Raw genomic sequence first — 17,562 nt, 5'->3', positions numbered from 1 at the left:
TTCAATTACTGAGAGTAAAATCGGGAAAGAGAATGATTCCTAAATCCCATAAATAAGCTTTCTTGAATGTCCACGTTGAACAGGTTTTCAGTTATATTCCCAAAATAATTTCTGTTTTTAACACAAGCTTAAGGTATTTTTACATTTGTTCTAAAAAAAAATACATTAGTGAATAGCAAACTAGAGAATTTCCAAGGTTTTAAATATTTATAAGGTGCCAGTGGGCAACAACTAGCTAAACACAACTACAGAGTTTGTCTGGCAAAGTCAGCAATCAAACTCACCTACATAAATATGTAATCCTTGCAGCACTTAATTTTTACCAAGATATAGTCTCATGTGTACGTTTATTGTATAGTCTGCTATGAAAAGATACTGCCTTTCCAACATTTTAAATGTCATTGAACCGGTTGGTGTCCATGTCTCCAGTCCTAAAGGATGGTTCTAATTTATCATCACTTGGATTTTAGCCGTCATTCATATCAATGATAAGAAGATTATACACAAAGTTTTTCAACAAAGTCTTAGTTTATGAAAATTCTGAAAGAGTGAAGCTGTAATGAACCAGAACCAGTGTGAGGAAAAATGTAATCTCAAATGAGAAAAATGTAATCTCAAATGTCCAACTGAATTTTTGCATTTGTCCCACATACATTACATTTTTAGATGTGAATGTCCATTATTTTTTCAGAGTGCATAGTGTCAGTGCATAGGCCCACCACTGGTCCTGATAACAGATGAGTCCTAGTTTCCACTCTGTAGCCCATTTGCAGTATAATGACCCAGAGAGAGAAAGTGACTGAGGGTAGGGAGGAGGCATGGAGACAACTGAGAAAGAAATATAAATCCAGAACAGTTGGATGTGAATTTATGACCGTCGTTGAGGCATATTCTGTCATCCCAGCCTTGCCTGTGAACTGGTTCTTGCAGAGGAGTAGCTAAATTTAGCCGTCCCAAGTGTATGGTTGACTAGTGGATGAGGGGGAGAAAGAGACCGTCACAATGTCACTGTGTCTCCTGGTTCAGCCAAAGATCCCATCAGATTTTGTGGCTGTAAAAAGCAGAGAATCACAAACAAAGTCATCGTCTCCTGTGCTTTAGATTGAGCTGGCAGCTCAAAGCGATGCTTTAAAGCTTTCCTCACCCCTCTCTTTGAGGCTGGAGTTGTCATGCCCTGGCAAAGTAGCAAGAGTCAAATGTGGCCTTGAAAGCACGGGCCATTATTTATTCATGTGTCTGCATGCAGATGTCGAACTGAGATGAGAAAGGGGGCTCCTGGTGGCTCAGAGGGCTGCACTCCTAATGAGGAAACTAAACCATTTTCTCTCTTAGGGAAAGATTGACATGTAGATTTGCTCTACAGTGAGGAGTAATTTCGATTCTGTCATGAGTATGCACCTTGCTGTATCCCCCTGAGTGTGGTGCTAACATCAGGTGATGCCTCAGCCACTACTGTGTGGCGTCTGGTGGAGAAAGAGAGCCTCTGCTGCAGTCTCTGAGTGGTTAAAGGTCTCCCGGGAGCATCTGGCCCCACTCAGGCAGCCAGGTACAGTGAGTTGCATCGCTCGCTCCTCTTTCCACTCTCTTCCTCCTTTGTTTGACTTTGTTCCTCCTGCACTCCGCAGAGGCAGCCACAGGGAGGGAAAGGGAGAGGGAAAGAAGAACGAGAGAGCTGCAGCTCCTCTCATCTCTGCCAAGCCTTCCAGCTGTCTTCCTCTGGCTCTTTGTTATGCCTCCTCTGCTTCCTTTGCTGCCTAAAGCTATGGCTCCCTGGTGCACGCAGATACCACTGGAGTGGTTCTGCCTATGATGTGCTTATCATAAGGTTTGCCATCACCTGAGGGAGAAAGCCCAACTGATTGTTGCTCTCCAAACTGAAAGACAGAGGCTTAACATAAACAAGCTTGATATGTTGTCACATCAGTAGAGGAATACCACATGGCTCTCTTTATGGTTTGTGCTCTTGTGCCAAATCAGTGCTTTTGCTATTTCTCCTAGTGCTTTTTATTTTGGCTGTGAAGACTGTTCTCAGTTGATTGTGCAGACATTAACACCCCCAGAAATCACCTGGCTCTGATTTGGATCAGTGCCCCCCCCCCCCCCCCCCAATCTGTCATGCTGGCACCTTTCCAGTTGCTAAGGGACAGATGGAGAGGGGTGCTCTTTTCTTGGATCACCTTTTCCCCTATGCAACAGAATGTGTTACATACAAAGAGCTAAAGGCTGTGTGACATGTGCAGTGCTCTTTTGCCATCTTGTGGTCAAATGGAGTAGGCTTATGAAAGTACAAAGAAAAAACGGCCACAATTCTTTATTCCTCCTTATTAAATCACAAAGGGTGGGTTGAATATCTAAGAGACCAACCATAGAGGTGAAATAGCAGCATACTGCAATTCAAACATATATTTTTTTAATTCAGCACCCAAATAACTTGATTTTTGTTCTTGTTTTGAAACTCAGCTACCTTTAGCAAGTTAAATAAGCCACAACACCTGGGTGTAAGTTTTTAACATCGATGTCAAAATGTAATGATATTACATAACAACTTAATAATTTTCAAAAAGGCTACAATATGTTACAAACAGGTGCCATTTTCACTCTTTTGATGCAAGAACATTATACCTAAGCACTTAATAGAAGATACTGTTGTTTCCTCAAACATGATGTTTTGATAGCTTTTTCCGATGCAGGATTTCAAGGAACAGAAATGGAAAGGCATCTGTAAAGAAAAATCACAAATTTCACGGAATAAAAGAAACGGAGCACAGTGTTTTGAAAGACATTTGTCAACGCAGAAAATGTGTTCATTAGGTTTAATTCTGCAGTTCCATTAGTAGTTTTGTATATGACTCATCCATTTGCTAATGGAATAAACATGTCAAAAAGTCCCATAATTCAATGTCATGTCTTCAACTCCATACAGTAATCTAGTTAATACTCTTAATTTATTTCTTCTTTTTTCAGGTGAAGCTCCCTTTCCCCGTAGATCAAATCACAAATCTTCCACGGAATGACTTTCAAATGTTGGTGAAAATGCACAAACTGACCTCGGAGCAGCTCGAGTTCATTCACGATGTGAGGCGGAGGAGTAAGAACCGTATCGCTGCACAGCGCTGCCGTAAGAGGAAGCTTGATTGCATCCTAAACCTGGAGTGTGAGATCAGAAAACTGGTGAGTCAGCTGCCTCCTCCCATACACTGCCATTCTCATCATCTGTCCACGAGAATCTCAATAAATGAAGATGTAGTGAAATCTCAGCTCTCGTTCAGTCATCACTTTCACACCTCTGGAGAAGCCTCTGGTTGCCATGCTGACAACATAGCAGTGTGTGTCAATCTGTTGGCTGCTCTTGATCACATAATGATATAATATCAATCAAAAAAATGTAATTGTACCACACATTTCATGTATAAATAACAATCAGTGGACTCAGATTAATGCTCTAAATGCATGCAATGAGAAAGAGAGTATTATGGGTTGCATTTATACAAGGTTTACAATTAAAGGCTTGACCCGTTCAGACAAATTCATTCATACACTACTTAAGCAGGCTGCCATGAAAGATGTCAAGCCACTCATCAGGAGCAAAAAAAAAAAAGGTATGCTGTCTTGATCAACAATACTTCAACACGGTCTTAAGAGGCAAGATAGGATATCAAGAACGTAAGATTTCTCTTGTGGCACAGAGGTGCAGTGGTCAGCGCTGTTGCCTCACAGCAAGATGGTTCCGGGTTCAAGCCCCAGCTTGAGTGCGGAATCTTTCCGTGTGGAGTGTGCATGTTCTCCCTGTGCCTACATGGCTTCTCTCCTAGTGCTCCTCCTACAGTCCAAAGACATGTAAGAGAGGACTAGGTTAATTGGATACTCTAAATTGAGGTGTGGCTGTGAGAGCGAACGGATATCTGTCTATATGTGTTGGCCCTGCAATGGACTGGCGACGCATCCAGGGTGAACCCCGCCTCTCTGGCAAGGCTCCAGCCCACAGGATAAGTGGTAGAAAATGGATGGATGGAATATGTCTTATATTGTTCTCATATACCACTAGAAGTCCTGAAAATTTTCAAACCAAGGACCCTGAAAATTAAGGTGCAAGAAACTTGCAACACCCACTATACAAGGAACTTGTTGAGGCATGCAAAAAACTAGTAGTAATAGAACACACAAACACATGCAATTTTAGAGATTTAATAGAAGTTATAGTGTTAGATTTTATTTTAAAAAATTAAGGGATTTTAGACACTTTTTAAATTCTTAATTGATTTCTAGAAATCATATTTCACCCCCCCAAACCCCACCCCATCTTTGTCACTTTGAGAACCCCTGCCTCGGGGTATAACCCCATTTGAGAAAAAAAACATTTCTATAGAGAGTTCTATTATGTGTGTATGCAGGTGTGTGAGAAGGAGAAGTTGCTGACAGAGAGGAACCAGCTGAAGGCCTGCATGGGTGAGCTGTGGGAGAACTTCTCCTGCCTGTCACAGGAGGTGTGTAGGGACGTCCAGCTGAGCCCAGAGCAGGTTCAGTCTTTACACCACTACTGCCCCATACTGCGGCCTGCCAACTCCACTGCCAGCAACAATGCTGCCCATGATCCTAAGCCTGCCCCCAAACCCCCTACCACCAGCATTGACCTCACTGCCCTCTCGGGCTCGGCAACACCCGAACCCAGCTTCCATGGGTCTCCTGGTCCCTCGGAGAGTGAAGCCGACTCAGCTGTCAGAAATGGGGCGGATAAAGATATGGATGGCCAAGACACCAGCTTGTACACAGAGTCAAGGCTGTCTGTGGAAAAATCTAACCAGACGGTAACAGTTGATTTCTGCCAGGAAATGACTGACAAATGTACAACTGACGAGCAGCCAAGGAAGGATTGTACTAAGTAGTGACAGAATTGTTGTTTCAAAGTTGTTGTTTTTTTGTTTTTGTTTTTTTTTATTATTTAATGTTACTCTTCTGACAAACCCTCTCTCAGGGTTGTTGAGATGGTCAGCCTCTGCCAGTGTTCACTGAAAAACAAGCTTTGTTTGTATTTATGTTTTTTGTGATGTCTTTTATTTTTTTCTTTGAACGGTTGACACTAAAGTTGTCTTAACAGCAGCAATACTGTTCTCCAGGTATTCTCCTCTTACCATGACAGAGTGGGAACTTCTCACCAAACAAATCCTTACAATGGTGCTATTCTCACCCCGGCAGCAACCTCCATTTTGGAGGCTCTTTTCTTCTTCATGTATCACACATCAAAACTCAAAGTTGAATCTCATCGGACCTAAAACGAAAAAAAAAAAAAAAAAGCAGCTCTCTTTGTCTCACCAACAGAATCCCTCTTCCTGCCTTTCTCGTTCACGTTCCCTTTCTTTCTCCCACTCTGTCTCTGTCAACCTTCTCTACCTCTCTCTTTCTCTTTCTCTTTCTTTCTCTTTCTTTTTCTCTTTCTCTCTCTAGCTATATCTCAGTGGCCCTTTTCGTCACAGCAATTCAAACTCAGGAAAAGAAAATCCTCTGAATGTTCAACCTAATTCATGAAAATGATTAAACAGTTTCTGTACATGAGGAAGTCATTATAATGCAATTAGACTGTAAAATGTTCATATGCAAAAATGTCTTCAAGCGTCTCACATTTGTAATTCTGTACAGGAGAAATTTGTACAGGCTGTAAACCGAAAACATTCCTCCTTTGCCTTCCTCAGCACTGAATTGAAAGGAAAAAAAGATTTTTGCAGGCGGTTAAATGGCATATTTTTTCTCCCCCTCATCAGCAATACCATTGTAGTTGGATGTTGTAATGGTGACTTTCAAGTGCTTGTTTGGCAGAAATGTATATAGTTTGGAGCATGATGACTGTAACAGTGATTTTGTACAGGTAGAGGCTTAGATGTTTCTTTTCACCGGGGTTATATCAAGCACCTTTTTGCTAAGGGAAAATCTTTGCTTTGCTGTTTCCTGTCCTGCCGAATGAATATTCTCCAACATGGTGGGTGTTCTTGTACTCAGGAAATCAGCTCGACATACACCCACACACAGTACATACAGACACATGTGTCAACACACACATACGTCAATATTTTGAGACCCATGCATGCATAAAAGTTCGACATTCAAGATGTTTAATGCGAGGCTCGCGCTAGCTCCTCTCCCCTTTTGACTCCTCTTTAAATGTGAAAAAAAAAGAGTTCTGCCTTGTGATTTTTTCAAGGACATCTTAGTATTTAGCTGTTTGTATACACTTTTGCTTTGGGTTTCAGATACTTTAGTTTATTCCAATTGATCCTGAATAAATTGAACACCACCTGTCAAAAATAGAAAAAGAAATAATTTAATTTTAGTAGGTTCACACACTTGCAACCCCATGCGCTCGGAGCCATTTAGCACTTCAATTTATCGTTGTTTCAGACCTGTTAAAGTCTTAGTTTAGAGCACTTACATTGGCACTTAAAGTAAAAACATCTTGTCAATATAATTAGATGAGTATGCCATTAAAAATCTTCTAAGTTAAACATGTATCTGAAACCTAAACAGGTCTCTTAACACAAAAGGTAATATTTATGGAGTTTTCTCCTTATATTTGTATTTCTTTAGGAATTGAATAAGCTAATTCAGAATTCATTTGACGTAAAAACAGTGTATATGTTGTCCAAATGATTGAGTTACAATCATATAAAAAGTAACATGTCTGCCCTAATTGTGCATTCATTTAAACATCCTATTTTGTGATGTGCGTGCATGCTGCCTATTGCTATAAGCCTAGTTAGTTTGTCTAGCTCCTGTTTGCTGCATTAGTTCCCTCTGGAGCAATCCTTTAAAATGATCTCAACCTTGTTAGAGCTCTTTTAGTTGCTCTTTAAAGCTCCAATCCAAAATGGTGCCCCATGTTGAACTACTTGAGCAGTTTTAACGTCACATTGGGCCTGCTCTATCCTCATCAGCACCCTCTACAGCACTTACTATTACAAGCAATTTGCAGTTCTAACAAAAGTTTTTTTCCAGCATGGCATCTTGTAAAATGCATCATTGTAGCCACTAGTTTCCTGCTTATCCAATAATGTTCTTCTCTAATGATGAGAAAAATCTTGGCTTTAACAAACTTTTCTGTCCTGTTTTCAGCACTCAAGCTGATAGTGTATGACATTGGACTTGGGGGGGAAAGGTTGACAGGCAGCTGAAGCAGTGTTTTAAACAATAATACAGCTATTTTTTTTCGAATTTACCAACCTTGTAGGCATTAAGTAATTCATGTGGTTAATGATAGACTGACTGATGTCAGTGTGGTTTTGTACAAGGTTTTCTTTGTTTCAAACCACTCTTGAAAATTTGGATTTTACTCTGACCCTCTATTGAAAATGGATGAATTGTCAGTGTTGGTAAGTTAGATCTCTATTATGTAACAATATCAACCCGGTGTTGTTCATAGTGTAAAGTACAGGTGGTGATGATTCTGTTCATACAAACTCAAATCAAGTAAAATGTGGGTCAATGGGTCTGTTAGAGGGTCCCTCCTTCTTAACAACCAGCTCTGCCTTGGTAGATTACCCCAGAGGTCATCTCACCTGAGAGGGAAAAATATGTTTACACCCCTGACTATCCTCAGCACATTCAGTTCTTCATAGAGTGAAACCAAAACCTCTGGATTAAGAAAAACTTGGTTAACAGCATGTTAAGTGGAAAGCCATAAAGAGTTGAAAACATAAAGGAAAGTACTGTATTATATTCAGGATTTTAGAATAAGGATAGCATATCCTGCAGAAGGAGTTGGGATATTAAAATGCCCCCCCCCCCCCACCCAAATTAAAAATGTTACTTCATTCTTAAATGTGTATAGGAGCTGGGGATGGTTAAAAACGAAGTGTTAACATCACATTTCGCTCATGAAAAATCAATGTAAATATTTGATGCACAGAAATATCTTGGATTGGGGCTTTAAGGTTTGGATAAAATGTTGAATTTGAAAGAATCCAATGGAAACTATTTTTTTTCCTTACTATTACCGGTATAAATTTTAGGTGTAGTTTACTCACATTTGAGCCTGTTTCTGTCCTACAGCTACAGCATAGGTGTATATTTTAAACCTGTCTTTACCCATATTTTACATACAAAAGATTACAAAGACTCACACGCACAATCACATACACTCACACACACACACACATATTCAAATATAATAAATACACATAAAGTGAATATTTTGTGGCACAACCTGACATTGCAGCAGTTGTGGTTCTACATCAGCTGGTGTAATTTCTGGTGTTTGATGAGCCCTTTTCCCTATTTGTGCTCTTTTTATTCTTGTATTCCTATTTACTGATGCAGAACTGTATTTGTGTATGTGGGGGTTCTATTGAGTTCCCAACAGAAAAATTAAGTAGAACTGTCCACATCACAGAAGCATCTCTTCTGCAAAATCATGTGACTTCATGTTTTCATTTAATTTGTTTAAGCTTAAATTGAGGAGGCCTGGTGTTGCACTGGAGACTCTGTGACTTTAGTTTTGTTTTTTTTTCCTTTTAGAGAAAATGACATCATGAAGGTTGTGTTGTAGCAAAGGGGTGGTAACAAAGGCCCCTGGGTATCTTGTCAGATGGCCTGATTATCTTATCAGGACCGCAATCTTCTTTTATCTGCTATATGTTGTTAAATCAACCCTACAAGCACATGCTGTAGATTTCCATATAGAGCTATGATGAGATCCTTCCAGTGAGAGAAGCTTTTTAATACAGACCTCAAAGCATTTTGACTCTTGCATCTTACAGTAACAAGGATCTTCAGCTTGATATCCACATCATAATTTAGAAAAAAAGACAGACTTACACCATGGAGACTATCATTTCCATTGTTGTTTAAAGGGTCAGTTACAACTTCAGATTGCAAAAAAAATCTCACCAATGCAGATAGTTTTGATTTTATTGGTTATATGTGTCCAGCTTGGAGAAATATACCTCTTGAGATTTTTTTTCTCCATTCCAATACAATGAGAAGCATTCAATCTGCACAAATAAATAACATCTCTTTTCTAGATAATCACATTGCCAGACTGGTATTTATTTGGTATTTGAAAAAAAGAATAATTCGACTGACCGCTATTAAAGTTCAGTTATCAGACTCAGACACAAACATCTCAAAGCACAACTATCTGCATGGTCACATTCTGACATGTCAGTGAGAATATAATATCTGTTTTATGCAACTGACCCTTTAGTGTCTCAGGGTGCCATTTGAACCTGCTCTCCATATTACTCGGAGCAGCTGATTTGTTTGAAAGTCTAATATGAAAGTCACTTGAATTAATTTGTGAACTATAACTGAAAGCTGTATTAATTAATGGTGAGATAAAGTAATTCTCTGTGGTTTTATCACTGCAAATATCTCCTTCTTTATTACCCATTCAATCCGCAGTTTAGTTAAAAGAATATTGAGTACCTTCACAGTGAGTGGTGTAAGGATTCCAGGTTTCTTACAGCAGGCCACATGTGACAATTTTTATTTATGACCTTCACAGCAGATTGATTAAGTCAACGATAAAGCTTTTGCTGTAACTGTAATTTGAACGCCCTTACTTTTTAGCTTTGTATTTGTTTTTTCAAGTTCAATATTTTTGTTGCTGCTTCTCTGAAACAAACACTGGCTTTTCATCTCCAAAGGTTGTTCTGTAAACAAATATGAACAAAAAAAATCATGCCTTTCTAACAGATTGCTCAACTTTATTGAGAAAAAAACAGAAAAAAAAACCCTCTGGTATCCTGGTTGAATGCGCAGGCTGAGTTCATTGAGTAAGTTTAAAAAAAATGGAATATGTTTACAAATAGCTGTCATGTCATGTTTGATTCATTCTTGCCATGTAAAACTGCTTGATTCAATTGGACTAGTTTCGGATGTTGTATAAAGAGACAGAAAGGAGAGTGTCTCCTTACGTTGTCTCTAATCCAATTGTTGGGATGGGTCAGCATTACATGGATACAAGTGCACCTCCAATATTTGCCTTAGAACTTGCAGAGGCCATAGTTCACATTCAAGTGAAGTGAGTGTATGCAGGGGCCTGGGCCCCCATCCCCGAGTCACCAGTGCGGACTTTCTCACACTTATCTACCTGTGAAATCCTTCATACCTCTCATAACTGGTCAATGACTGTATCAGCAAACTGCATCAGGTGTTTTTTCTACATGTTTTTTTACACAGATTATATGGATTATTGTATTAGTAGATTTTGGTGCATCATTTTTAATGTAATAGCTCTTAAGCTTGTAGTTAAAGTTGTTTTTCTTTCATTTTCTAGATGACTGTTTTGTGTTAATATTGTCAGTTTGAAATAGCTGTTATTTGCTTATTCTCTACTACGAGTTCTTATCTTTATGATTTTTAAATGCTACATGACCCTAATTAATTAATTTGACTTATCCATTGTAAATACGGTATTGTGGAAACCCAATTTTCATTCATTTCAATTGATAGTGTTATATAAATGACTTTTTTGTCTAGACACCATTTCTCTTTATGAAATAAAGAAACATACATATCACGTTGTTGTAAGTCTTTACTTAATTACATATGATGTTTTTTTTCCATTAATTACATTTACATTAAAATGTGATGTCTTAGTAAAATACATTATCCTCATTTCCTAATTTGGTCATTGGGTTTTGGCTGAAAGTGTGATAACATAAAATTACTGTACATCAAAATGTTAAGTTAATACTTCAACCATTGATAATACTTAGTTAAATGTTATTAACAGTTAGCTAATGTGTCTTTCATTAATCTATATTCATTTACATAATGATGTTCATAATAACTATATGAGTTGCAGCAAAGATGGATGGGAAAACTGGGGGAAGAGGGGATGGGGCGAGGGTGTGGGGGAATACGTGTTCCCCATTTTATAGTAAAGGTAACAACAAGAATAAGTAAATGGTTGTTCATGTATAAGTAATGCTTATTAAGTAGTCCAAGGAAATAAGAAAACTGTGATTATTGTACAACTATTGTTAAGTGGGCGGCATGGGTCATCTAGCAAACAAAAGGTCGATGGTTTGATTCTCAGTTTCCCCGGTGACCATGTCGAAGTATCCTCGAGCAAGATACTGTGCCTCTAATTGCTCCTGATGGCCCTGCAATGGACTGGCGACCTGTCCAGGGTGAACCCTACCTCTCATCCAATGTCAGGTGGGATAGGCTCCAGCCCCCTCGGACCCATACTGGATAAGTGGTATAGACAAACAGATGGATGAATGGAAATGGAAGCATTTTCAGGAAGTGTCACAGAACAAACGTGGACACGACATTTTTTTATCATGAAGTTTATTCCAAATAACAAAGAAAAAAGACATTGGTAGACAGTGTGAATTTCACCCAGAACAGGAACCAGAGTAAAGCAGGAAAACTGAGACAATGGCAGAAATTTGTCAGTGGAATGTGGTGGAAAAGTGGATTTGAGCTGTTCCCAATTTTAATACAAAATAACAACAATATATGTTTGTTGGATATATATCTTTACTGTCTTTCATAAAGTCACAAAGAGAGGGATGATAGGTGCGATTGGATTGATAGCAAGGAGATGAGGAGCAGGGTCAAATGCTGAGAAAGCAGGGGCTAAGATTGAGGCTAGATGGCCTCCTCAATGATTATTGTTATAAGAAGGAAATATTTTGGTAATGGGAGATAATCATAGCACCCAGCATAAATATGGGAACAACATACAAACTCAACACACAAGGGACCTGGGCCAACAGAGGTCTTTGCCCAGAACCTTCTTGCTGAGAGGCAACAGTGCTTACCATCAAGACGCCATACTGCATGCTGCATGCATTGTCAAAAACCTCACTAATTCTTCAGTGTCAGTCACTTCTGTGTCATCATTCTTAACATCTTAGAATCCCTATATAGGCTACATGTATCGAACTCAGACCCTAGCTAAATGCATGTATATAGGGAGTCTAAGATGTTAAGAATGATGACACAGAAGTGACTGACACTGAAGAATTAGTGAGGTTTGTGTGGTTGGACTGATAAGAGGTGGCATGGTCTTGTTTCTGTGCTTTAGTTATAATCTTTATTAATCATCACCCAGCTAACACCAGATATAATTTAACTACTGAAAGAGGTTACATAAGTGTTAAGCGTTGGTTGAAAATGAAAATCAAGGTTGATGATAAAATCCAACTTATCTGACATCAAACTCCAACCCACATAATTAAAAATGCCTTATGACTAAGGCTAAACAAGATATTTAGCAGACTTTGGGTTTTGGTCACAGTACTTCTATGTCAAGATTGGCACAAAATGTTAAAAAGATGTTGGATATTGGTTATAACATAACTTGCAAAAATACCAATGTCTAAAGACTTTTTGATTGTCAGCTGGGTATAAGTAATCACTTTGGTTATTAATGTGGCAGCAAAAATATATCTTAAGTCAAAATATAATTTTGAAGACAAACATTTCACTAGATTGTGATATCTTAAACTACCATGTTCTGCTCAGCCAAATTACACTATAAGCTTTAGAGTCCTTCCAGACTGAACATGTCACACAGCACACGAAGCAGTCTGGTCCTACTGAGGAGGGGGAGAAGGAGGGGGAGGGAGAGGAGGAGGTGGAGGAGGAGGATAAGTGTTCTCTCAGGAAATGTCAACAGAATAACCACAGAAAGATTCACTTTCGTCAAATATAATCATGTATCATACTGGACTACATGCAGCCAAAACAAAACATTGAATTTGAAGAGCCCTTTTTTCTCAAGCTCATTCTGTATGATAAGCCATTAGCACTCATTTTGACACTTCCTGTATCTCCTTTGTGGATACCAATTAAAAAAAAAATTTGTTTTATTACAATCTTTTGTCAAATATCTTTCAAAAAGGCTTTTGGTCTCATTTTATGAGCAGTAAAATATGCTTCGACTGAAATAGAATTTTGATTCATATTTGTTTTATAGTCTCCAAAAGGAGCTTACAAACTATCATCATAATGAAATAGTGGCGAGATCATTGTGAACACACCATTCTGCAAATCATTAAATGTTGTTTGCTGGTGAAGTGCCATAATAATAATAATGATAATAATAATAATAATAATAATAATAATAATAATAATAATAATAATAAATAGAATAGAATAAGTGATCTGAAGAGCTCAACAACAGGCCGTAAAACATACAATTGTTATAAAGTTATTATGAAGTTGTTATAAACCCTGCAGTCCCCTCTGACCTTCCAAATGTCTCCAACATTGATCATAAAATTTACTTTTTCATGATCGAAGATAGCTCCAGAATCATGCTCTGAAAAAAGAAAACATATGAATTATGAATAGTCATTATTCAAACAGCAAACAAATTCCCTGACAATTAATCCAAAAATCCCAAAAATGTGAAATGAATACAAGTACATGCTGTTGCTATAAATAATAATTTCTATCGTCTGTCCTCCAATATTTGCAATTCCAGTTATGAGTAATTATTATATTGCAATATAGTATAGCTACAATGCACCATGTTATACACAAAAATAATAAGTAGTCTTTGTTGTTATTGTACATAAATAATAATCCTTCCTGAGGGGCCAAACCTCCATGTAAGTGTCTAGGTAAAGAGAAAGACCACATACATAGACATGAAGAGAATATACCATTAAGGATTTACTCACTGAAGTGTGGTGTCAGTTGAACCTGACAACTAAGATCAACTTAATGCCTTTGCTTTGATTCTTTTAAACACACAAAACTGAAGCCAAATTGGCTATGAGGGAATCTGTTTAAAAACAACTGTTTTAATTTTAAAAAACTATTAATATTGATTACCAGAGTATTAATCGATCAATAAACATAAAAACCATGTCAATATATTGTGATATAACTTTTCGTCCCACCCAAACTGTTTAACAAACTCCTTATATACTACGACCATTGATCTGAAATGCTTCCATATTTGGACACATTAGTTCTAATTCTGACTCTGGTATGACCTCGAAAATAGTTCGATTACTCAAGTATTTCAGAATTTTGCTATATAAGCATTCTTTGAAATATATCTATTCTTTAAATTAATACTCAACTGCTAATCAACATTATTTGAGTCAAAATATGATGTTAAGATTTTCAAGACATCCACAAATCCTAATGTGATATGATTATTGATGGAGATTTGATATGTATTGATTAAATGTTTTCATGACAATGTATGTCCTGTCACTTGGTAATATTGGTGTGTCAACTCATTATTAAGCAATTCTCCAAATGCTGCAGTGTTGTAGGGGTGTGGTCACCCAGGCAATTGTGGTCAAAGGTGAAACTTTCAACCAAATTAGGGTAGCATGGTGCTATGTTAAAATTGCCATTTTTGCCATATGAATATATTTAGTCATAACCAGATCACATTACTGACTATGTACATCTGTTACTTCAAATAATACATGATGGTCCCTGATCTGTTCTCACCATTGACATCCTCCTGCCACTTGCTGGAGGCGGTGGGGTCATAGCTGGACTCTCTCCCTGGGTGAGGTGCTGGGCTTCAGTGTCTGTTCCATTGACAGAATCTACACTGTCAGATGGAGTGGCTAGCATACCCTCAGAAAGACCACGAGACATGAAACTGCACTTCCTGGCTGTGGGAAAGTGATCACTCTCAGGAGAATCACTCATGTCGCTGAGCTCCTTACAAATGCTCACTCTGCTCTGCTTCCTCTGTGGAGGGTTCCTCAGGGCTGCAGGGAATTCCATGTGGCTGGCCATGATTGTTGGTCTTGGTCCCATGTAATGTGGCTGTCTGGAGCTATGAGGTGCATTTGATTCATCACTGCTGCATGATTGCATCCTGTTGTCCAGTGTGAAACGTCTCTCAGCAGCCCCCAGCTTCTGCAGGGTCTGGATATCTGATTGGCTTTGCTTGCACTCCTGCATGGCCTGATGGTAAGTGCTGGTCAACCCCTCTTGATTCTGAGGGGCCAAATGCAATGGCTGAGTGTCCACGTGAGTATCAGGCACAACTGAGCAGGTCATCTGTGTAAGCTGCATCAACTTCTGTGGTGATGAATTCGTAAGTACACAAACCTGCTGCACCATGGAGTTTTTCTTTGACCTGCACATGCTCTCATCATCTCCATATTTGTATCCATACAAACTTTGTTTGATCTTCTTCACCCCCAGATGAAAGATCTCCAGAAGGTTGAGGAATAAAGAAACTCCTGCAATAACCAGCATGAAAACCATGAAAATATTCTTTTCGGTTGGTCGTGACACAAAACAGTCAACACTGTTGGGGCAAGGCAACCTTTCACATTTGTATAGTGGAGACAGTCCTATGCCATACAGAGCACACTGACCTATAATGAAACCCACCTCCACCACAGATCTGGTCAAGATATGAAAAACATATGTGCGCAGTAAGGAGCCTCGTAGGGGAGCTTTCCTTACTTTCTTCTGTTCATCTAGTTTTCTTAGCTCTCGCTCTATTCGCTTATGGTCCTCTTGGATGGCATCTCTTCCCTCCAGCTCAGCTTTCAGGCAGGCTTTCTTCCTGTGTCTCTCCTTCTCAAGGGTCCTCAAACGGTATAAGGCATGCCCCATGTAGACCAGAGATGGAGACGACACAAAAATTATCTGAAGTACCCAGTAGCGAATGAGGGAGATGGGGAAAGCCTGGTCATAGCAGACATTCTTGCAGCCTGGTTGGTCCGTGTTGCAAACAAACTCACTCTGCTCATCGTCCCAGACATCCTCAGCTGCGACGCCTAGCACAAGCATCCGAAAAATGAAGAGGATGGTGAGCCAGATCTTTCCCACGATGGTGGAATGAATATGGACCTCCTCTAAAATACTCCCTAATAAGTTCCAATCCCCCATCTTCTGTTACATTATTTGCTGTCATTGTGGACAAAATCACAGAGGTCACAAAGGTCAGTTTCAACAACATGGTAGAGGTGGATCAAAGAGCTGCTTTACTTACACTTTTCTGAGGTCCTTCTGTTGCGTGCTTCACCGTTAAACCAGTCATGAGGGCTCATTTGGCCTCTCTTGGATAGAGACAAGACTCTACAGGACGTGATCACTCTGTCTCAGTAGCTGACACTGTTTCATTGCAGATGAGAACTAGGACTCTAGTTAGCAGGGATTGATCCAACACATGACCCCATTCTGCCCTGAGGTTAGTTTCACCCTGCCACTTTTACAGGACACTACACTGGAAATAGTACCAACTGAGATGTCAATAACCAGTCACACAGAATGTTTTCTTCTCGCTTAATATGTAAAATGTAGGGCAAAATGTATGTTTCAAGTTTTGAAAGTCTGCGTAGTTTTTTTATGGATAGGGTTTACATCCAATTGAGGGAAATAAAGCATGGACTAGTATTTTAGCAAATGCATTTTTATTCCTGGGCTGACTGTTTGGGGACTCTTTCCTGTCTCAGCATGAGACTGCTCAAAACCAGCTCGACATTAACATGAGCCCACATGCAGTGTTAGAGGTCACTAATGATCTTGTGTCCTAATAGCAGCAAATCCATCATGCCAGGTTCCAATATCTGCTGGAAAACCTGAAACCAGAACAAGTTAGCAAAGCTTGGGTGTCCACATAGTGTTGTCTGTCAACAAATAACACTATGTGTACTTTAACTGTTGAGCTGAATTAAAAAGTCCACTGGTTTCTCTGTATGGGTGAAGGGTTCAAGACCAAAGACTTTCATTCTTAATTGAGAGTTTCTTTAGTCCTTCTGATTTTATATAATAAAATCAGAATAGATCTTAAATGAACATGATAATTATGTCAATGAATACTGTGTCCACAGAGGTATGAGGAGCCTAGCTGAACCAGGTCCCACAAAGGCAGGCAGTGGGCACTGCACACACCCAGTAATAAGGGGCTTAAGGCACAGTGGACAAGCAGAGGACCACAGTACTTTATCTTTAACTGTAATTTTTATATATTACTACCATTATTTCACTAGATTCTCTTTGAATTATTTTAACATTGGGTCTCTTACAAAATTAGAGGAAGATGCCAGTCCATTGCTGGAGAACATATAGGCTGAAACCATTTATCAATCTAGCTCTGCTTCAGCTCCTGAACAGTTTTATGACTGTGAATGTCTTGAAATCAAGAGTTTGCCTTTAAGCCTTTCCTATTATTTGATATTTCATTAAGTCTTACTTTCTTAAAATATTCTAAATGACCTATTAGGTGCCAAATATTCTCTCATTTAACTGCTCCATCCATCCATCCATCCATCTATTTCCTACCACTTATCCTGTTAAAGGTTTTTTTTTGGGGGGGGGGGGGGGCTAGAGCCTGTCCCACCTGCCTTTGGGCGATAGGTGGGGTTCACCCTGGATGGATCACCATTCCATCGCACGACCAACACATATAGACAACATTCACACCCACAGCCACGCCCTATGGTCAATTTAGAATAATCAATTACACTAGTCCACATTTGCATGTCTTTGGACTGTGGGAGGAAGACGGAGTACTGGGAGAGAACCCACACAGGTACAGGGTAAACATGCAAACTCTACACAGAAAGATCCCATGCCCAAGCAGGGGCTCAAACCTGGAAATTTCTTGCTATGAGGCAACAG

The 17,562-nt window shown here is 39.1% G+C and overlaps 2 protein-coding genes across 3 annotated transcripts in view; one reads left to right on the top strand and one right to left on the bottom strand.

Moving 5' to 3' along the window:
- The window catches only part of bach2b (BACH transcriptional regulator 2b), a 98,345-nt gene extending 87,850 nt beyond the window's left edge, over nt 1–10,495 (top strand). For both annotated transcript variants that reach the window (XM_086190329.1, XM_086190330.1), the window contains 2 exons: nt 2,965–3,171; nt 4,392–10,495. In XM_086190329.1, coding sequence (XP_086046455.1) covers nt 2,965–3,171; nt 4,392–4,883 — 699 coding nt within the window. In that variant the 3' untranslated portion in view covers nt 4,884–10,495. The remainder of the gene's footprint in view (nt 1–2,964; nt 3,172–4,391) is intronic.
- A 2,458-nt stretch (nt 10,496–12,953) lies between these two features.
- gja10b (gap junction protein alpha 10 b) lies at nt 12,954–16,048 on the bottom strand. Its single transcript, XM_086190332.1, has 3 exons — nt 15,932–16,048; nt 14,422–15,846; nt 12,954–13,267 (listed from the first exon to the last, which is right to left on the bottom strand). The coding sequence occupies exons 2-3, from the start codon at nt 15,826–15,828 to the stop codon at nt 13,229–13,231; spliced, it is 1,446 nt and encodes a 481-aa protein (XP_086046458.1). The 5' UTR covers nt 15,829–15,846; nt 15,932–16,048; the 3' UTR covers nt 12,954–13,228.
- Between the last annotated feature and the right edge of the window lie 1,514 nt (nt 16,049–17,562).

Source organism: Aulostomus chinensis, chromosome 20, assembly GCF_037954235.1.
Source record: "Aulostomus chinensis isolate RoL2024-O1b breed Wild chromosome 20, RoL_Achi_v1.0, whole genome shotgun sequence".
NCBI lineage: Eukaryota > Metazoa > Chordata > Actinopteri > Syngnathiformes > Aulostomidae > Aulostomus > Aulostomus chinensis.
This window is presented reverse-complemented; position numbering and strand designations above follow the sequence as displayed.